Here is a 23,192-nt window from a genome sequence, read left to right as displayed (position 1 = left end):
CTAAAGCGGTAATCTGGTGTGGAAACCATGGGGAATACACGTGGTCTTTTAAAAGAACTGCAAACATGTCATGGTGACATACATAAGATCCAACATGCTCATAAACATGTTAATGTTCTGAGTTCAGTATATTGAAAACAACTTAGCATCCTAAAAGTTTGCCAAATAAGCTCACAAGTGTGGGCCAAAATACGCTCCTAGTCACAGAGGTCCTGGAGTCTTATAAAGAGCTCTAAGTTGGATGCCAAGATTTTAATGATAATGGCTCAATGTAAAACCTATAATTAGTAACAGGATCATCTAAAAATTACCATGCCAACACAATAAGTCAGAATAAAGTATCTGTCTCCCCAAGACCACTGATACATAGCAAATTTTTTCTCGAGTGCTGTGAATTAAGGCAGAGTCTAAGCTGGAAGGGCCAAATGGTGAACAGGCCTGATAGCTCAGTGAAGCACACTTGGGTGGAGCAATCAAACAGACCAGAGTCTGAATCACAGTTCCACTACTTACTAGTGACGTTTGATTTTCTCATCTGTAATGTAAGCATGACAATATCTACCTCCTAATACTATAAAATGTAAAGAAGCTAATGGTTATAAGGTGCTAAATAAAGTGCCTGGCTGAATTAATTATTACTGCCATTACAATATATTTTAGACTTTATCCATTCAAATATTCCCACTCTAATCATTGCTCAAACTGGCTGAACTTCCACCACTGTTGAGAATCAACCCAAAGGATCACTATTGCATGATTCCACCTCCCTTCCTTTCTGTCCCACCACTCTCCACCTTGCCTGTCCAAATGTAACTTTAACAACGGGCAACCCAAGTACTTTTCTGCCATATTGCACCCTTCATCAATAAGCATCTATCGGTGACACGTCTAGAATTTTGCTAGGTATGTTTTTCCCATCCCTTAGATGCTACTCATCATTTTGATAGTAAGCATTTTTGATACATTTTCTCGCATTTCTTCCCAGCCTTGTTTAGGATGGAGGGTATAATATATATCACATTCTGAGTTACAGATCCCAAATTGGGGGATCTCCAGAGGTTTGACAGACAAGATCAAGAAAAGGAAAACACACCCAGGAAGAATCACACTCTTGATTGGGACTAGTCACATGTGATTGACCACAGGAAGGCAGTCCTCCCATTGTTTACTGAATATGATGGGATAATTTGATTTATCATTGGCAAGTTCATGGTCACCAACCTCACTCAGTGGTGCCGTCTACACTGCTCTGAAGCCCTTCTATCTTCCCTTCTCTCATTTTCCTCAGTGGCCAGTCCACTCTTTCCATCCCTCCTGAAATCTCCTACACTGTCAAGCTTGGCTATGCTCTCCACCCCCTGCTTTATTAAGAAAATCTCCAGCATGCAATGAGAACGCCTTCAACTTCTACCTTTACCACCTACAAACTTGCCTGCACTTGGGCCTATTGTCTGCTCCTTCCTTTCTGCCCTAGCAGCGGGGGTGTTCCATCCTCCTCTCTAAGGCTAATTCCCCTGGATCCCATTCTCTGCCTGGTTTCTCCTCAATTTCTTTGCCCTACCAAATATCTTTCTCTCCTGTCTCTAAGCACTCCCTCTCTACTGGCTCCTTCCATTTAATATAGGAAGAGGCTCCTTTTCTTCTATTAAAACCGGACAAACAAAACAAAGCCCCTGGAGCTCTCCTCAGCTCCACATTTCCTTCTAGCTGCCTCTGCCTCTCTCTCTCTTGTCTCTGCTAAGCTTTCTGAAAGGCTATTCTCTGTTCCACGACTCTGTGTGGGCACAGTTCAGCACAATCGCACCCACCGCTCAAAATACTTCTACTCCCCTCCCCACCATTTCTTTGAAGCTACTCTTGTTAAGGTCACAAAGTCACTTATTTGACAAATAGATAGTGAGTTCCTACTATGTATCAGACACTGACGAAGTTCATTTCAAAAATATCATTGAACAAAACAAGGATCCTTTCCCTTGGAGAGCTTATGTTGTATCAGAGGAGACAGACTAGTAATCAATAAATACAGTAAAGAACTAAGTTATACAATATGACAGACGGTGGTAAGTGATTCAGAAAAAAGAAAACATTTAGCAGAGTAAAGGGGAATTGGAGGAGGCAGCCAGGGTGCAGTTTTAAACAGAATGGTCAGAGTAAGCCTCCTGAAACAGAGGAGATGTACACAAAGACTTAAGGGAGGTGAGGGAGAAGCGTATCATACAGACGCCCGGATGCGCGAGGAGCATTCCAGGAAGGGGAAAACAGCTAGAGTAAGGCCTGAAGGAGAGGGTATCACAGCAAAAAGGGCAATGACAATGACCTCCCAAATACAATAGACAATCGGTCCTCATCTTACATGACCTCTCTGACTGTTGACTGTCTCATCTTCCTCAATGTCTCTCTTGTCTCGGCCTTGTTTCTACCCATCATGTGCTGTACCTCTCAGCCCTTCGACCACTCCCAATCTCTTTCAGATTCTGCTCTTCCTCTGTTTGCTCCTGTGACAATCATGACAGCTCTTCACATATTCTGCCTCTTTATCCTCAGGGCACAAAGTAGGATCACACTTCCCTACCCCTTTTCACTTAGACGTGGTCATGTGACTTTGGCCAATGAAATGTCAGCAGAAGGGATAGTGTCACTTTCAAATAGCAGCTTTAAAAGCCAGTGTATAATTTATATATATCATGAATATAAAATTATAAAATATAAAAAAGAATATAAAATACATTCTTTTTCCTGCCTGAACAATGGAGACAATAACAAACCTACCTCATTAGGTGATTGTAAGCTAAAATTCACAATGCACTTATGAGTGCCTACCGTCCAATGCATAATAACAATTCTATTATTGGGCTGTTATAATAATGAAATGAGACAATCCATGTAGACCCTTTAGCATAAAGCCTCTAGTATGTGCATATGTAGTCTGGATTCAAAGTTTGTGCTCTTAACCATTTACAACATGCCTCTCAGTAAGGCTTCCTAGAGGGTAAATCAGTGTTCTGTTTCTTGCCTTGGAAACAATCATGGAAGCCCGTGTCAAGATGGAGATTCCATCAACCCACAATGAACAGCAGCTTAGCAGTCAACCTCATTTAACACAGTAGCACCGGGAAAAACCAGATTTGCCCTCACGTCAAGGCAATGGGATTTGGGGATGGCTTGTTACTGCTGCACGGCCTAGTTCATTTTGACTGATATGGCTTCCAAGGTGAGGCCATCCTCAGGTCTACACTCCGCAAAACCCTCCCTGGGTGACTTCATACAAGCCCCTGATTTCAACCACTACCAATATATTGATGACTGAAATACAAATCTCTGCTGAGTGCCTCACAAGTATATCCTACCATATACCAGCTCATTCCACTTAGCGATCATCCAGGGAACTCGAACGCAGTAACTCCCAGGTAACCTTCTCCTCTGATCTGCCCCTCCCTTCCATTTTCCTGTAGGGTGAAGACACCACATCCATCTAGCCACCCAAGCCAGAAATCAAGGCAACTTGGACTCCTCCCTTCCTCATCTACCCAGCACAGAACACAGTCCTGTGGGCTTCAGCCTTTCTCTCCCACCCGTCCACTCCTCTGTTCCCACCACCTAAGTCCAGGCCCTCATCCTGTCTGTAATACACAAGTCAGGAGGAGCTGCTCCCCTGTTTCCATGCGGTCTCCTTTCAATCGATTCCCCATACTGCTGCTGAAGGTTCTTTCAAGAACATAAATAGGATCATTTCACTTCCTTCTTTAAATCCTTTTAACTAGCTCCCCTCAGCTCTCCAGATAAATCTGAATCTCTTTATCCTGCCTTCTAAGACCCTTAATTATCTAACTCCTGCCAACCTTTCCAACCTCAGCTTTTGCCTTTCCTTTTACCTTAGCCCCACTAAATTACTTGCAGTCTCTCAAAAGCGATGCTAGTTGTTAACTATTATTGTTTACAGCAGCAGTAGTCATAATGTTACAGATCTTATCACTCTATCCTATAATCTCTGGTTTATTTATCAGTCTCCTTCAATGAGCTGTAAACTCCTAGATAACAAATCTTTAGTCTCATTCATCTTTGTTTTCTCAGTACCCAAGACAGCACTTAACAAGTGTTACTCAGTAAATGTTTGCTGAATGACTGAACAGCTGCCTGACTGACTCAAATGAATGAATGAATGAAAGATTACATACATACACACATACATACATAAAATGAATAGATAAATGAAAGGATCCTAACACTTCAAGGGGAAGACTTGCATTTCTTTCTTGTATGAGAAACACACACAAGAAAAGTGCAATTGAGAAAAGGCATTATTTCCATTTTCATCTTTTTCCATTTCCTCATTCCCTCTGGCTGCACTGCCAAAATATTCCAAGAGGGCTCATTAGCTAAAAGCAAAGGGGTCATGACCTTCCCAAATCTTCTCCTGCACTCTTGTTGAAAGACTGACAACTTCACCGTGTTAAAGCCAATATGAGAACAATCTGTATTGATTATGGAAGTGGAAGTTATCATGGGAGTCAAGACAGAACTAAGAAAATAGCAAAAGGTCAATCTGAAGAGTTCCCAAGAAAGATAAAAACAGGGAAACTGTACAAAACAGTCTTTTTCCATCTTTATTTTTTCTCATTAATTTCCTTTCTCCTTCTTTTATTTGCCTTCTTTAATTTACAGATTAAATTAATAAAGACGTGCTTTAATTTCCCTTAAATGACAATTTTAGCAACATAAGACAGTAAAAATCAAATGGATTATTTTCAGTCAAATAAACCTGCAAAAGAGATTTTGCAAACATTTTAATTACGGGAGATTTGACATGCAGAACACAACAGCAAACCTTGCTTTAAAAGAATTTCAAGCTAAAATTGTTTCTGACCTGAATAGATAAGCTTTCTTAGGAAATCCGTGGAGTTCCATCTATCTGTCACTACAGGGGCTGGATTAATCTCGAGCTGCTTCCCAATGAAATTTCGGCAGGTTATCTTAAAAAGGAAAGATGAAAACAAATATTACTCAGGTATTTATAGCCAAAAATTTCATTTACTTGAAATGTTTATCTTATTTCTCATTTGTCAAAAGAGTAGATACAAAAAGGATGCTATGAATAAATTGCTAGCAGAGCAGCCTTCAATCACGAGAACTTTAGAGAAAAAAGTGGCTACCTAATTTTTCGTATTTCTTTTATACAACACAGCTGGAAGAGCATTATGCACATTATGTAGAGCAATTAGAATTTGATTTTCTGATATTCTATAAACTTGCTAGTCTAAATATATCTTCCATTATGTAAGTGAAACATATTTAAAATATAGGCTGCTTTTCCAGTGGCAGATTTTTCTACCCTACTCCTAATTAGTGCAATTTAAACTTCCCTGGTGAGGTTTTTCAGAACTAACTTCTGTAGTATTTTAAAAATTTACTTTCCAACAGACAGTTGAGTCCTAAAATTGTAAAATAGCTGAAAACAACATTTTCAGCCAGAAGGAAATTCTTTTAAAAGGTCTAAGATGCTCTTCTTTCTGTTTCTCCACTCCCACTCCTTGAACGAACCTATTGCCCAAAATGGAGCCCCCCTTGAACCCCAGGCTGATGTAGATGCTGCTTCTTTATCGTCTCTTGCAGGTGCTTCCACAATGAGATGTAAACACATTCTAATAAAACGCAAATTCCTTCCTGCAGCCTAAGAGTGTCCTACTTGACCAGTCCTTCCCACCTCTCCAGCTTCATTAAACAATCTTTACTGAATATGTATCATGTGGCAGGCACTGCTCCAAGCTCAAGAATGATACGGCAGAGAACAAAGTAAACAAAAATTCCTATTCTTACGGAATTTATTTTAGTGGAAGTAGAGAGACAATAAACAAAATGGAGGAGTACATTATGGAGTGTATTAAAGAGTTATAAATGCTATAGAGAGAAATAGAGCAAACAGGAACATAATTTCAAACAGGGTGGTGGGGAAGGTCCTCACAGAGAATGTGACATTTAGCAAAGAGCGGAAAAAGGTGAGACAAAATCAATGTGGATATTTGGGGTAGAAGCATTCCAAGAAAGGGAACAGCAAATGCAAAGACCCTGAGGCCGGAAGTCTTAAAGAACAGAGCAACTGAAACCTGCAGAGGAGTAACAGGAGACGAGTTACTGGAGATCACAGGGGAATAAGTTATATGAGGCATTAAGCCCGCGATAAGGATGTTCCTTTAACTCTGAATCAGATGGGAAGCCACTGCAGCGTTTAAAGAGGAGGAATGACATGGTCTGACTTAGGTTTGTAAAGGGTCGTTCTATCTGCTGCATTGAGAACAGACTCTAGGCTGGAGGCAGGGGTTCAGGGACGCTGGAACCAAGAAAACCAATTAGGAAGTCATTGCATTAATCCAAGCAAATGTAACGATGGCTTGGATCAGAGCAGCAGGGGTAGAGGCAGTGAGAAGTGGTCAGCTTCTGAATATATTTTGATATATTTGGTAACCAATTTGAAGAGGAGTGCAAAGGCAAGAGAGGAGTCAGGGATATCTCCAAGTTGTCTGATCCGAGCAGCTAGAGAAACAAGGTTGTCATCAATTGAAGTGGGGAAGACTTGACAGAACAGGCTTGTTTGAGATGTGCTAAATTTGAGAAGGGTATGAAACATCTAAGAGATGATATTGATTGGGCAGGAGATGGTTTTTTGATGAGTCAACTTGGTCAGGCTACACTATGAGGACGAAAGGGAGGGAGGCGACCATTTTGTAGCATTCACACACCTCATCCCAGTTATTCAATCCACCACTAATCTAGGTGCTACTGTGAAGGGATTTTGCACACACAAATTAAAGTTCCTAATAAACTGACTTTTAGCTAGAGAGTTTATCCTCAGTGGGCGTGACCTAATCAAGTGAATCCTTGACATGCTGGCGCTCTCCAGACTCCAAACTCCAAACAGCATCCAGGTTTACAACTGTTCTTTTCCCACTGGATCCTCCCTCATTGACTGTCTATGGATAACAGCTTCTGGCCACACCTGTAGGGTTCCTTCCTGCTCACCATCCTGACTGCCTACCCTACAGATTTTGGACTTGCTAAGCCAGCCCCAACAATCACATAAGCCAATTCTTGATAGATGGATAGATTGACTGATTGATTGATTGATAGGCAGATCTTTCTAGCTCTGCTCTTCTGATTAAACCCTGACTGATAGGGGCACAGAATTCAGGAGAAATATCTAGGCTGGAGATGCAATTTCGATAGTCATCATCATAAAGATAGTACTCAGAGCCACAGACTGAATTAACTCACCAAGGCAGAGCGTGTGGCTAGAGAAGACAGGAGGACCAAGAACAGAGTCTCGAGACACAGCAGCAGTAAGACATTGGGGAGAAGAGGAAGGAGCACCAAAGAACACTCAGAAGGAGCAGCCCCTAGGTTCACCCTCCCCCTTGTCTGCAACACTGCAGGATTTTGGTCTTCTTTCTGTCCCATCTCAGAACCCTCGTCCTTGTTCTTGCAGTGGGCAGGAATGCTCTTTCTCACTGTATGGCTGGCCTCTTCTCATCCAACGTTTCCATCTCCAGGAGGCCTTCCTGATCCCCTTACTAAAGTTCCACCTCCCTTCCCCGCCTATCTCTAGCTCGTTGACCTATTTTATTTTCTTAAGAGAACTTGGAATGATCATAAGTCTTTTTATTTATCTGTTTACATGTTTATTATCTGGTCCTTCCTCCACCCCTCTGAAATTAAACTCCAGAAAGCAAGAACTCAGACTGTATTCTCTCTACATAGAATATACAGGAGGCAAGAATATGCAGAGGCCATAAGGACCCTATGCAAGAAGAAGAAAATGGAGTCCTCGATGGGCGGCTGCAGCTCCACAAGCACAGACTGGGGTGGGGGACAGGGACTGGGTTTCAGCCCCGGTGTACGCCAGGGGCCCTTGGGCAGGACACAGACTGTACAAGTGTACGCAGCGGCTCTGATAGGAGGTAGTCAATACATTTCTATTAAATTAATAAACGAGAGAATTTACTTATCTCTTTCCTCTACCCAGCTCAAAGCTGCACCATAACTTTCACAGGCCTTAGACACTTTTGCCTTTGTGGGCCCACGCCTCCATAAAAAATATTAAAAATTATATTTTATGATTAAGTTGGTATTAATACAAATATATTAATAGTAAAAATTAAAACATTTTCTTTGACCTAAAAGTTACATTTTTCTTCTTATTTAAAAAAAAATTAAAACATTGAGTGGGCCCCTAAAAAGTGTTGTGGCTCCAGACCCTGCCCCCACCGTGCCTAATGGATAAAGCAGCCTTGGTCTGAATATAAGTTTCTTGTGTACAAGGACTTAATGTTTTTTCACCTGTATCTGGAAAATGCTGGCACACGACAGGGTCTCAATAATGGTTGTTGATTTGGATGATAAATGCCTAGTGAAAATAACAACACTTACCTGATTCCCAAATCCTCATATTTTATATGTGTACTAATAAGAAATCACAACAGCATGAATAATAGGGCCAAGCTTACCTTCTCTTTGTATTCAGCCTCATATCTTACACAGGGCTGTTGGGTAATATCTGGGCCCTTGAACTTGGATATTCTTAGAAGAAGCTGGCGCTGTGCATACACAAGAAGTGGTGTCACTTGCTCCGTATATCTCTCACTAGACAGGGGTAAAAATACATTAAAAAGCAAACATTAGTTAAAACACATTTTTTTCCACGAAGCCTGTCACTTTTAATTGCCTTTACAGCGGTACTTACTGTGAAACTGTATTGAACTGAATGGCAAGTGATACCAACGTTTCCCATTTTTCCACTTGATACAAAACTTCCAGGGATTTTAATACAAAGTCATGGATCCACTTCAAATCAACCACATTCACATCATCCAAAGGATGCTCAAAAGTAAGGCTAGAACCACCATTATCATTTTTAATATTTCCATAGCAGCTTGGAACACTGAACTCTCCATTTTCTTCAATAATCTGCAAGTAGCACATTGAAGAAGAATTTGTATAATCTCAGATTTTACTACGTTTTGTCTGAAAATTGAATGTGATAGATAAAAATATAACATGGAAGAGAACTGAACAGAAAAATATTAAAATGCATTTATTATGCAAATCTAAGCTTGATAATGCTATCCAATAGAACTTTCTGTGATGATGGAAATGTGCTATATCTGGGCTGTTCAATATAGTAACCAATAAGCACATGTGGATACTGGGCTATTAAAGCATGACTAGTGCAACTGGATTTTTCTTTTTCTTTTTTGTTTTTTAGGAAGATTAGCCCTGAGCTAACATCTGCTGCCAATCCTTCTCTTTCTGCTGAGGAAGACTGGCCCTGAGCTAACATCCGTGCCCATCTTCCTCTACTTTATATGTGGGATGCCTACCACAGCATGGCATGCCAAGCGGTGCCATGTCCGCACCCGGGATCCGAACCGGCCAATCCTGGGCCACTGAAGAGGAACGTGTGCACTTAACCGCTGCACCACTGAGCCGGTCCCAACTGGATTTTTAATTTTGTTTAATTTTAATTAATTTAAGCTTCAATCTAAATAGCCACATATGACTAGACATTACCATATTAGCACAGACTGAGGTCTATATTTCTTGATAAACAGTTACCATCTATTTAAGTAAAGATATTAAACCAATAAGGTAAAGTTTTGAGGAAAAATACATTTTAGTATACACAAATAATTGTCTCCCTAATACATGGGTTACATTCATCAATTTGTAGAATAATAAGTCCCATTCCCTGACGTAAAGGTCAAACCTATGAGAGGGAAATCTGGAAAACCCTCTTTTTGCCTAAGTTAAAGAGTTACTCCACAACTAGTGTTCATTTCCCTTGAGTCTCTGATGCATTTGTGTATACTCCTAGAAATTCTTGAGGCAAAGCAAAGCCTCTTGGTTCCACCTCTGGCCTAAGCTGCAGCCCAACAGACCATTGGGTAACTCAAGTCCAGCCCCTCGTAACTGGAGTTCCATTAAAGGTAACCCAGGAATAGGGGAGGGAAGGTATTGACAAAACTAGAAGATAAACATCCCCTCTAACAAGATTCATAGTCCTTGAAGTTGGAAGAGACCGTGGAAGTCATCTGGCTGTGAAATGCCATATGCATACCTGAAGTCAGGCTGTGAAGGTGTGAATAATAGTATGACATATGTGACCTATGAGAATTTGCCTCCTTAGCACAGCGCCTGGCACGTGGGTCATGCTCAATAAAGGGTAGTTGCCATTTTACTGATGTTATGAGCTCCATCGCTGTGATCCACTAATTCCACAGTAAGATTTCCAGCAGCACAGATCTGCGTGAGGGAATATCTCCGTTCCCTTGAACTCAGGTTTCCAAGTGGAGGCACTCCTGACCTTTACTAAATCCTCTTGGTGAGTGTGGAAGAAATCAAACCAACCCACTCAACCCTTCCTGGGTGAATGCTCCATCAGAGCCTGCCTGCCTACAGGATCACACAGTCTTCTGTTGGACACTGATAAGTTTCCTGGGCCAGACCGAAGTAAGTTTTCCAGGCCCTCCCTGAAGAAGAGGGGTGTCTGCTATCAGTTAGTCATGCCTATGGCTATGTGGTAAGTTTCTTTCTGGGATGAAGGATAAGGAAGCCCTCTGTGGTTACTATATCTTCCAACAAAGCTTTCATCAACCACAAAGCTGACATTGTATCTCCAACTGTCTTATTCAGTACCCATCTCCCAATTAATTCCAACCCAAGAGAGGGAAAAAAAGAAAGAGCATTATCTATTCACTTCCTAATTTTGGTAACATTATCTAACAGCATTGACAAATAAACAGGACTGGCATTTGGGGATCAAAATAGTAGATGGAGAGTGAGGTTTCTGGCATGGTCAAGAACAGAGTCCTTTTCTGTAAATTGTTGGTTGGATTTAAATGCTTCATCTGATTCCAGTTCGATTTATCTTTCTGGCAAGTATACCTCATAGGTGTTGCTCACCCTCCAATTAACTCATTAAAGATTGCAAAATCCTTATATTCTAATTTCAACTTCTTTTCTTCATTTATTACCTGAATACTCTTATAAATAAAAATTTCACTTCAACTATTTGGTTATCCTCAGGTTTAGTTCATATAGGAAACTTAATCAGCTTTTTCTTTCTCAAGGAGCCCTGTTTCCTTTAGTGAGAAATGATTTTTAGAGAACAAAATCTGGGTGCTAGGAGTTGCCATTCCTTTTTGAGCCCTTTGAACTGCTTTGGCACCTTTGTAAAATATTCACCAAATGTATGGATCTATTTTTAGACTCTCTATTTATTCCATTGATATATTTCTTTCTTTACACAAATATCATACTCTCCTAATGACTATACTGCTACTAAGCCTTGAAATTAAGCAGTGAGGTCTCCAAATTTATTCTTTTAAAAGATTTTTTTTTTGGCAATTCACATTTCTTTGCTTTTGCTTACAAATTTTAGAATAAACCATCAATTTATACCCCCAAAAATGCCTGTTTGAATTTTCATTGGGATTGCACTCAAAGACCAAATTGGAAGCAAATGATATCTTAACAATTAACAATATTAAGCCTTCCAGTATAATATATCTCTCGATTTAGGTGTTCTTTAATTTTTTTCTGCAAGGTTTTATAATTGTCAGTGTAGAAATCTTGCATAGGTTTCATTAGATATATTCCTAGATATTTGATCTTTTAAATGGTAATATTTTTTAAATTTCATTTTCTAATTGTTTCCTGCTACTATATAGAAATATAACTTATCTTTGTATATTGACCTTGTATGATGCTACTTTATTTATTAGTTCTGGTAGTTGCTCTTTAGAGTCCTGAAGAGTTAGGATTTTCTATGTAAAAACTCTTATTCTTCCTTTCCAATCTGTGTGCCTTTTGTTTTGTTATCTGTCTTCTGTACTTGTCAAGATCTCTGGCATGATATTGAATATAAGCAGTATGAGCAGACATTCTTGCTTTGATCCCAATCTTAGAGAGAAGCTCACAATATTTCACCACTAAGTATGATGTTAGCCGTAGGTACTACTCTTCATCAAGTTGAGAAAGTTGTCTTATTCCTGGTTTGCTGAGAGTTTTTATTATCAATGAACATTGTTTTGTTTTTTTTGTTTTTCATTTTTGTTTTTTACTTCCAACTGTATTAGCCTCTTTTTATTCTTTTGGTAATCTCTTCCAGAGTTAACTACGTCTATTTATCAGTGACAAAATGTATAAGCATACACTTCAAATGTTGGCACTGCTATAAACATGGTCTTTCCCTTTACTTCAATTTACGATTAAGACTTGCGATTCTTGTTTTTTATATTCCAGTCCCAGTTCAGATAGCTGTAGAAGTTATCTCAAGACAGTCTTAAGCTTATTCCTAGAGGTCTACAACCTGGCTCTAGCTGCTCCAGGGACACCATAAGATGAATTCAGTTTAAATACATATTAAACTAAGAGGCATTTTCTCAAATGAATTTAAACGCACTTTATCTTTAGACAACCATGACACGTTTGTCTTAGAAACAATGCCTCCACTCCAAATAAATCAAAGTCAAAATAAATGAAGAGCTCAAGATGACATCAGTCTCACATGTCTAAGTCCTGGTGTTGTGTGGATGAAAAGCAGCAGCCAGTTATGATGAAAAGTGATAGAGCCAAAGTAATTGCCAAATTTGTTAACATTTTTCCATTTCTAAACCATTCTTAAAGAAAATCATATAAGGGGTCACATCATCTTCACAGTAATCCAGCAAAGCAACCATGTCATCTAGACTCACATTTCTACCAATAACGAACCGGTAGTTTTGCAATTAGCAAGGAAGTGCTAGATTTGTTCTACAGCCTCTGTCATGAAAGGTTTTACTCCTTCTGGTCTCTGTTCTTCAAGTTTGCCTTTGACTGATTTCCTGTAATATTCATTTTACTTCTTGTAGGCTTCTTTTGTGAAGTGGGTTTTCTACAAGTGATGGTTCATGACAATATCAACACCTGTGATTACTGTGCTTTTAGTACCTTCACCTTGGGTACTGAAAGCACAGTAAAGCAGAGTACATTTCCATCAATGTTACCTTCTGTCCTATTGACCATCTTCCCTTCCACCTCCGGGAACAGCCCATTCGCGATCTCCAGGATGTTATACATGTTGTGGAACATCTCATCATGGCTGACGAGGTCCAGGTAAATAATCATGATGGTGTCTGGAGAGAGATGATAGCTGCCCTGGCTTAGCAGGAGCCAGGAGCTCAGAGGGAGAGAAGCGCTCAAGGGGAGGCAGAGCAGGTGGAAAAAGGGATATGGAATTCTGTAAACACTTTTGCTATACCTATTTCAATGGCCATTTGATTTTTCTCCTTGATCATTTAATATGTTGAGTTATGTTGATCTTCAAATGTTAACTTCATATTTCTGGAATAAACCCCACTTGATCATCATTTGTATAGTTGTATATATTATATACATCATTTGCATATTTTATATATTGCTGGGATTGATATGCTAATATTTCATTAAGGAGTTTTGTGTCTACATTCAGGAGAGAGATTCGTTCACACTTTTCTTTCTGATATGTCTGTCAGCTTAATGCTGACCTCATTTCTAAAAAAATTTTGGTATAGAATTCCACAGGGAAATATTCCAGTTCTGGGTCTTCTTTTTATGTCAAGGTTTCTGATTACAAATTCAATTTCTTTCACATATTTAGGGCACTTCATTTTTTCTATCACTTCTTGTGTCAGATTTGTAAGTTGTGCTTTCTAATAAACATGTCCATTTCATCAAAGTTATCAAATTCATTTGTAAAAATTGATCCTAACATTCCCTTATTTTTCTTTTACTATCTATAGAATCTGTAGTTATATTCCTCTTTCATTACTAATATCAGTAACTTGTGCTTTTCTCACTTTTGTTCTTCATCAATATTTCTAGGATTTTGCCAATTTTAATAATCTTTTCAAAAGATTAATTTATTGACATTAATGTTCTCTGTTTTTGCTCTATGTCTGATTTATTTCTGCTCATATCACTTCCTTCATTTCTTATTATTTCCTTCATTCTTTTTACTTACTGTGGATTAGGCACTTCTTTTTCTTGCTCCTTGAGATAGACACTTAGTTAACGGGTGTTGTATCTTTCTTCTTTTTTATTAAATATTTAAAGTTATAAAGTTCCCTCTAAGCACTGGTTTATTTGCCTGCCACAAATTTTGATACATTAGCATCAGTTTGAAATATTTTTAAATTTCTCTTGTGTTTTCTTCTTTGACTCATGGATTACTTAGAACTGTGTTATTTAATTTCCAGATATTTGGAGAGTTTTCTTCCTAAATCATAGTAATGTGTTTATAACATAGTGGTCAGAGAACATACTCTTTAAGATTTCAGTCTTTTAAATTTTATTATGACTTATCTTTTGACTGTGTACGTGATCCGTCTTGATGAACACACTGTGTGTACTTGTGCTCTGTTTCCGACCTATGTGAGTATACTGCACCTCAGTTCTGACACTAACCCCCCAGAGTTAGGGTTAGACTCCACAGATTTAAGGATTCAGTCCTCCACAAGAGTGCCCTCACTTCAGATGCAACCCACAAGTCTCAGGGCCACCTGCACTTCTGACCAACTAGCTATAAATTCAGAGGTTTCCAAAGCCCCCTGAGGTTCAATCATTGGCGGGAACTCACTGAGAACACTATACTCATGGTTACAGTTTTACTATAAAGGATACAACTCAGAAGCAACCAAATGGAAGAGGTGAGAGGGCAAGGTCTAGAAGGGTCCAGAATGAAGAGCTTCCATGCCCGCTCTCCATGGAGTCAGGGCACAACATCCACCCAACACATCAATGTGCTCACCAACCAGAAAGCTCTTCAAGCTTTGGGTGTCCACAGTATGCTTTGAATCTCTGTTATTAGATGTATACATATTTATGACTAGTTTGACTTCCTGAGTAATCAAGCCTCTTCTCATTATAAAATGTCCCTCTTTACCTCTCAAAATACTTCTTGATTTGAAGACTATTTTATCTAATATTAATATAGCCTCACCAGCTTTTTCTATGCTTACCATTTTCATGGTATGTCTCTTTCCACTCTTCTGTTTTAAATCTATCTGTTTCTTTATATTCAGAGCACTTCTTTTATGGATAAGCATACACGTCTTTCTTTTTATCCAGTCAGACAATCTCAGCCTTTTAATTGGGGTGTTTAATCCACTTATGTTTAATGTAGTTATTGATATTGATTGATACTGATATTGCTATTGACTGGGTTAGATTTATTATTTGTTATTTGTTTTCTATTTGTCCCATACATTTTTGTTCCTCTGTTACTTTTTTCCTGTCTTTTTTAGTTAATTGACTATTATTTAGTCTTCCGTTTTACTGCATTGGATTTTTAGCTATACCTCTTTTCTTGGTAGTTAAGGATTCTTAAATGAATCCTTAACTTATCACATTCCACTCAATATTCCACAGTTAATGTTGTACCACTCTATATTTACATAAAATGTAATAACTTATGACAGTTTAATTTCATTTACCCTCCTAGTCTCTTGTACTATTGTTGTCATATGTTTTACATCTAGAAATGTTAGAAACCCCATGACACAACGTGTTTGTGTGTTTACTAATTTTCAATGTGTTTAGGTTATATTATATTTGCATTTTTTTCAATTTTATTTCATGCTTTAAAGCACAGTGTGGTAGGTTTAAAATGGCTCCAGGAGCTGACCCCATGGCCAAGTGATTTAAGTTCCACATGCTCTGCTTTCACAGCCAGGGATTCACGGGTTCAGATCCTGGGTGCAGACCTACTCTACTCATCAGCCATGCTGTGGAGGCATCCCACACACAAAGTAGAGGAAGATTGGCACAAATGCTAGCTCAGAGCTAAACTTCCTCAAGCAAAAAAAGAGTAGGATTGGCAATGGATGTTAGCTCAGGGTGAATCTTCCTCACAAAAAAATTAAATAAATAAAATGGCTGCAAATTCTATCAGATCTGGAGTAACAGAACACGGACAGATAAAGTGGTGAAATAAAGGTCAACCGACAAGCTATAAGATCTCTCTTGGGGTCTGTTTTTTTCTCTGTCAAAAAGATGGCTATGAAGATGAACATAGATGCAAAAATTCTCAACAAAATTTTGGCAACCCAAATTCAGCAATACATCAAAAGAATCATACATCATGATCAAGTGGGATTTATACCAGGGACACAGGGATGGTTCAACATCCGCAAATCAATCAATGTGATATACCACATCAACAAATTGAGGAATAAAAACGACATGATCATCTCAATAGATGCAGAGAAAGCATTTGACAAGATCCAACATTCATTTATGATAAAAACTCTTAACAAAATGGGGATAGAAAGAAATTACCTCAACATAATAAAGGCCATATATGATAAAACCACAGCCAACATCATACTCAAAGGGTGAAAACTGAATGCCATCCCCCTGAGAACAGGAACAAGACAAGGATGCCCACTATCACCACTCTTATTCAACATAGCACTGGACGTTTTGGCCAGAGCAATTAGGCAAGAGAAAGGAATAAAAGGAATCCAAATAGGGAGTGAAGAAGTGAAACTCTCGCAGTGTGCAGACGACATGATCTTACATATAGAAAACCCCTAAGAATTTATTGGAAAACTAATAGAAATAATTAACAACTACAGTAAACTTGCAGGGCACACAATGAACTTACAAAAATCAGCTGCTTTTCTATACTCCAATAACGAACTTACAGAAAGAGAATTCAAGAATACAATTCCATTTGCAATCACAACAAAAAGAATAAAGTACCTAGGAATAAATTTAACCAAGGAGGTGAAGGACTTATACAATGAAAATTATAAGACATTACTGAAAGAAACTGATAATGACATAAAGAGATTCTATGCACATGGATTGGAAGAATAAACATAGTTAAAATGTCTATACTACCCAAAGCAATCTACAGATTCAATGCAATCTCTATCAGAATCCCAATGACATTCTTCATGGAAATAGAGCAAAGAATACTAAAATTCATATGGGGCAACCAAAGACCCCGAATTGCTCAGGCAATCCTGAGAAAAAAGAACAAACCTGGAGGTATCACAATCCCTGACTTCAAAATGTACTACAAAGCCATAGTGCTCAAAAGGGCATGGTACTGGTACAAAAACAGGCACACAGATCAATGGAACAGAACTGAAAGCCCAGAAATAAAACTGCACATCCACAGACAGCTAATCTTCGACAAAGGTGCCAAGAACATACAACGGAGAAAAGACAGTCTCTTCAATAAATGGTGTCGGCAAAACTGGACAGCCACATGCAAAAGAATGAAGGCAGACCATTATCTTATGCCATACACAAAAATAAACTCAGAATGGATCAAAGACTTGAAGATAAGTCCTGAAACTATAAAACTCCTGGAAGATAATATAGGTGGTACACTCTTTGACATGAACTAAAAAGGATCTTTTCAAATACCATGTCTTCTCAGACAAGCGAAACAAAAGAAAAAATAAACAAGTGGGAGTTCATCAGACTAAAGAGCTTCTGAAAGGCAAAAGAAACTAGAATCAAAACAAAGAGACAATCCATCAATTGGGGAGAAAATATTTGCAAGTCATATATCTGACAAGGGGTTAATCTCCATAATATATAAGGAACTCACACAACCAAACAACAAGAAAACAAACAACCCAATCAAAAAATGGGCAGAGGATATGAACAGACATTTTTCCAAAGAAGATATACAGATGGCCAATAAACACATGAAAAGATGCTCAAAATCACTAATCATCAGGGCAATGCAAATGAAAACTACAATAAGATACCACCTTACGCCTGTTAAAATGGCTATAATCAATAAGACTAAAAATAACAAATGTTGGAGAGGGTGTGGAGAAAAGGGAACCCTCACACTCTGCTGGTGGGAATGCAAACTGATGCAGCCACTATGGAAAACAGTATGGAGATTCCTCAAAAAACTAAAAGTAGAAATACCATATGACCCAGCCATCCCACTACTGGGTATCTACCCAAACAACTTGACATCAAGAATCCAAAGCAACATATGAGCCCCTATGCTCATTGCAGCACTATTCACGATAGCCAAGACACGGAAACAATTCATCAACTGACGATTGGAAAAAGAAGATGTGGTATATATATACAACGGAATACTACTCAGCCATAAAAAAAGACAAATTCATCCCATTTGCAATAACACGGAAGGACCTGGAGGGAATTATGCTAAGTGAAATAAGCCAGACTGAGAAAGACAAACACCAGATGATTTCACTCATATGTGGAATATAAACAAACACACGGACAAAGAAAACAGTTCAGTGGTTACCAGGGGAAGGGGGGTGAGGGGTGGGCACAGAGGGTGAAAGAGAGCACCTATGTGGTGACAGACAAGAAATAACGTACAACTGAAATCTCACATCAATGTAAACTATTACGAACTCAATTAAAAAATTTTTTTAAATAAAAACATAAAAAGATAGCTATGAGGATTAAATGCATTAAGGTTACTTTACGTAGAAGCTGGAGCTCAGTAAATGTTACTTTCTGTTCCCTTTAAGAAATTGAATTTTTGGGGCCAGCCGCATAGCCAAGTGGTTGAGTTTGCATGCTCTGCTTCAGCTGCCCAGGGTTTCACTGGTTCGGATCCTGGGTGCGGACACGGCATGGCTCGTCAGGCCATGCTGAGGTGGTGTGCCACATGCCACAACTAGAAGGACCCACAACTAAAAATACACAACTACGTCCCAGGGGGCTTTGGGGAGAAAAAGGAAAAATAAAATCTTTAAAAAAAAACAAATTGAATTTTTCAGGCTAAGATATTTGTAATTAACATCAATGCAATTTACATATTGTGACAAATGATTATGAGAAGCAAATGAAATATAGAGAAACCAAAGAAGAACTCAAGAAAAATATTAATTTCTACTTATCCCAAGCTGGACAGTACGAAAAAATTTGCTCATTTTTTACAATACAATAAAAGTAATTACCCAAACGCCCTTACCTTAATAGAATTGATATTTTGTAGTTCTATTAACATGTCAATAAGTAATTCTGCTCCCAAATAGAATGGCAAAACAGTGGTACAGAGGAAACCATCCTGGCTAACAGGAAATGTTTTATACATATCCATTGCTTGTTTAAGAAGCATTTGTAGCTCCTGTGTAAAGTTCCAAAAGGCCCGACAGCAGTTCTGAAGCAGAGTCCAACAGCCAGCGCGATGAGCAAGAACCTAAGACAAACAACATTCAAAATACCCCAAAGTTCCAGGAGTTGCAGATCTCTGAATGACTTCATCTTTCTGCAAATATTATATGTCAACAATAAGAATAACGAACACCACTTGTTATGTGCCACTTATATGTGCTAGATACTGTGGTAAGACATTTACATGCATTCTCTCAGTTCATTCTAACAATAACTCCTGCGAAGTAAGTACGCACTAGTATTCTACTCAATTGACAGATGAGGAAATGGAGGCATGGAGCTAACTTGCCAAGGTCATGAATCTACTAAGTGGTGAGCTAGGATTTGCACGCCAGTGGTCTGACTCCAAAACTCTCATTGTTCTAGGTGCTGGGAAGGCAGAAGTGAGCAAGGGAAATCACGTTTGCCCTCGTGCTGCTTCTGTTTATTAGGGGAGACCGACACTAGATAAGCGGACAAATAAAAAATATCATTTCAGGGAATAATAAGTCTTGTAAAGGAAAATAAAGGAAAAATGGGTCAGAACCTGATGAGGATGAGAGGACATGTCCTTTTAGACAAGGAGGTCAGAAGAGAAGGAGGTGACATGTGAGCAGAGACCAGAATGTTGAGCTGAACAAGTCAAGCGAAGGTGGGGGGGGCGGGGGAGGGGGATGTTAGAGGAGGAGAGTATTTGAGCCTCAGGGAACAGCAAGTGCAAAGGATGGAGGGTAAACCTGAGGGCTCAGGAGGGAACGAGCTTAGTGCTTTCAAGAGAGAGGAGAATGGACTGAACAAAGAGCAAGAGGGGCTGAGTTCTGAGAGGTGAGCAGGACCCAGCCCTTCTCGGGCTCTGAAGCTGGTGGAAAGGAGAATAAGATGCAATGCTCATGGTCAAGGGAAACGATGCGGGTTTCCTTCACATTTTTAAAAAATCACTCTCTCCACTCCACAGAGAATATGAGAACTTAAAGTTCCTTTCTTGTCTAGAAAGGAAGATTTCCTCTCAGCTCGTGAGAGGCTTAAAGTACATCCTCTTCCTACTATAAGCAAAAGGAAACTAATTTCTCTGAAAATAATGATTCCAATTCTGTTGAATAATCTGTCATATAATATTTAAGAAGAAAAAGAGAGAGAAGCATTTGAGAGAAGATGTAAGTGGCCTATAGAAGCAGGAGGTCAGGGGGCAGGGGTTGGGCTTTCCTGTAATCTAGAAAGATCTTCCTCTGTGCTAGTGGGAAGAAAGGAGTCTGTGGTACACCAGAAGAGAGCAAGACCCCACAGAGGAATCTTTGGTGTCACCAGAGAGGCCCATGTCCCAAGTGTGGCAAGAAAGCAGCAGAGAGGTGTCTGACTATTCACAGAGACTGTAGACAGGGACGAAGGCCACCTCAGCTCGGGGTGGACAGGTGACTGGTGACTGAACAAGCTCACCCCTCTCCCTGACCACTGGACAATGCGTACACCTCAGTCCCATGGCAGGCAAACCTCAAAACTGACTGACACAAGATCCAGCAAATTTAGTCTCAAAGTTGAAACCAAAATTACAGAGAGTAAGTAAATAAACACAATATATCTTACACGCCCAAATTTATGGGCCGAGATTTATGTCATGAGCAAATAATAAGGACTGCCTTACCATTGCTCTCCTGCAATATAAAAAGATTTTCATAAAATGGTCCAAGAGACCCGAATTTGCTGCTTTATCCTTTTCTTTAGCACCAAGACCTGACTGAGAGTCTGAGTCATGAAGCGTTTGTGCCTTGGAAACATTTTCGTCACTCGTTTTGGAATCAATAAATGCCGAAAATTCCTCAGCATCTGCAGTACAAAAATAAAGTCTGATGTTATTGAAAACAGAGAATTAAGTTCCAGAAAATAGAGTAGGTGATAAGCAACTAATGAGTAATTCCGATAAAAAATGTTGCATAACCTTGGAGAAAGGACAGGATTATCACGGACACAATGAACCAGGGAAAGTTTCTAGAGGCAGAGGCACTTAAATTAGGTCTTAAAGGGAGAGCATGATTCACCTACTCAGGAAGACCGTGGAGAAGAACATTCCAGGCAAGGGTGATAGCCAAAGAAACAATGCAGAGGAAGAATATCATGTTTTGCGGGGGAACAATGATAGGATCCCGTTGTTCCTTAATTTTCCCCCAAATGGGCCATTCCCAGGACACATATATTAGAAAGTGAGTGGTGCCCCCTGGAATTAGGCTGTGCAGCAACTCTGGCCACTCATTCTCCTGTTAGTGTGGTATAAAAACACAAAGAATTTCCCCTGCCACAAACCTTCTCTTAGAACTCTGCATTAAGTACTAAGTCTCAAGAGCAGAGTATTCTATTGCCGATTTCATGGGAGGTCTTAGATAAGAAGCTAGTTTGAAAAAAAAGAAAACAATTCAAGATGCTATAAATTATAACCTACATACACAACTCAGACTCTATGTCTAGGGAATTTACTTTCAAATACTTCAATATTCAGAATATGACATACAGGTACCAGTTGAACTTAATCTATACCCTAGAAGAAATTTAGAAAGCATGTCAAGTACCTCAAAAATGAATCAACACTCCTGGGGCAGTCAACCAGCGTATGAAGTATCCTGATCAGCAATAAGTTATATAGCACTTAAAATACTCTTATTAAAAATCTACATAAGAGGGTTTATAATAGCATAAAGATATTAGAAACACCCTTTTATTCGTGAAATGAGTGGTATTCAAGATCGATGATTGCTTAGGAGTAGTGTTACCAGAGCATCATCCGGATGGAGAGCCCTGTTCATCTGCATCTCTCCACCTCCTGGAGGCCCCTGTCACCTGACCAGATGACAATATTGGTTGGCCCTGCCAACAAAATATTACTGTATTCATCTTGGGGTTAGCTTTCATGGAAGGTGCTAGTTGGGGATCCTAAGGCAAGAGTGGACAGCCCTAAACACAAAATCGATACTATGAAACAGCTATGTGACTGTTTCCATGCCTGCTCGCATCAGTGTGTTTGGTGGAGTTTGTTCTGAAACTTACTTCCTCTCAAACAGAACACTTCATACCAAGTCTTCACCTGGCTTGACCACAAGAGGCTCCCATTTTTAAAAGAACATTATATTTGCAGAACAGCCAAATTGGTGTAGGTCAGAACACAACACAGCTTTTTCCAAATATACACGCTAATACCGTAAAAATATGGAAATTTTAAAAAAAATAGAGCAAATAAGAATCTCCTATAAAATATCACAACTCATCATAAACTCCTGGGTCATTGGAAAATAATGTGAGCAAATCTGTATGTCTGTGGGGGGCGAGTGTGTGTGTGCGTGTGTGTGTGTTGCATTAGTGAATAAAAAATCTAGAAACAATTTGATAGTATATAACGTATTTATTTATTTTACCTGATGGTAAGTTGGCCTTTCTCTTTTTAGCTGTCAGAAGGAAATCAAGCATTGCTTTATAGTTTTCTAGAGTCAATTTTCCTGTTGGTAATACCGTTCCTGAATTATATAGTGAGAACATATTGGGATCACATGATCGGAAACTGCAAGGGGGAAAAAAATCTCATTAAAAAAACACTATGAGCAAAATTGAATTAAATCTGTCAAATACAGTCTACTTTAACTTTGAAAATATATGTGAGTTAGTGCTCCCAGATTTTGGATCATAATGTATTGTGGCACTTAATCAAAGCCAAACAATTTCCCATTAAAATTTAAAGTTATACAATGTAACTTTTGCTCTTAGAAATTTTAACATCAGTATCTATTTCCCTGAAAGGGCCCTTGAAAATGGGAATGGAAGATTTATACTCACTGTAAGAGCTCTGAAACAATAATTTATGTCAACTTAAAACCACCTATTTTAAATGCAACTCAATGGAGATGCCTACTCTATAGAGCAATGTGTCCATAATCAGTTACTTCTTTTTAAGATAAGCTCTAAGAGTAAACAATCTTCCACCAAAAATAAATAAATAAATAAATAAATAAATAAATAAATACTGAGTGTATATTAAC

The 23,192-nt window shown here is 38.9% G+C and overlaps 1 protein-coding gene and 1 pseudogene across 14 annotated transcripts in view; both read right to left on the bottom strand.

The window, feature by feature from the left end:
* CFAP54 (cilia and flagella associated protein 54) overlaps nucleotides 1-23,192 on the bottom strand; it is a 308,554-nt gene that overhangs the window by 150,350 nt on the left and 135,012 nt on the right. For all 14 annotated transcript variants that reach the window (XR_011502650.1, XM_070507105.1, XM_070507102.1 and 11 more), the window contains 6 exons: nucleotides 22,575-22,717; nucleotides 20,816-20,997; nucleotides 18,995-19,222; nucleotides 8,732-8,955; nucleotides 8,496-8,631; nucleotides 4,865-4,970 (listed from right to left, as the gene is read on the bottom strand). Coding sequence is in view for 13 of the 14 variants with exons in the window: in XM_070507105.1 (XP_070363206.1) it covers nucleotides 4,865-4,970; nucleotides 8,496-8,631; nucleotides 8,732-8,955; nucleotides 18,995-19,222; nucleotides 20,816-20,997; nucleotides 22,575-22,717 (1,019 nt within the window). In the remaining variant the exon portion in view is untranslated. The remainder of the gene's footprint in view (nucleotides 1-4,864; nucleotides 4,971-8,495; nucleotides 8,632-8,731; nucleotides 8,956-18,994; nucleotides 19,223-20,815; nucleotides 20,998-22,574; nucleotides 22,718-23,192) is intronic.
* On the bottom strand, nucleotides 12,153-13,594 carry LOC106827271 (translationally-controlled tumor protein-like; annotated as a pseudogene).

The sequence above is a fragment of the Equus asinus genome, chromosome 4, assembly GCF_041296235.1.
Source record: "Equus asinus isolate D_3611 breed Donkey chromosome 4, EquAss-T2T_v2, whole genome shotgun sequence".
Taxonomy (NCBI): Eukaryota; Metazoa; Chordata; class Mammalia; order Perissodactyla; family Equidae; genus Equus; species Equus asinus.
This window is presented reverse-complemented; position numbering and strand designations above follow the sequence as displayed.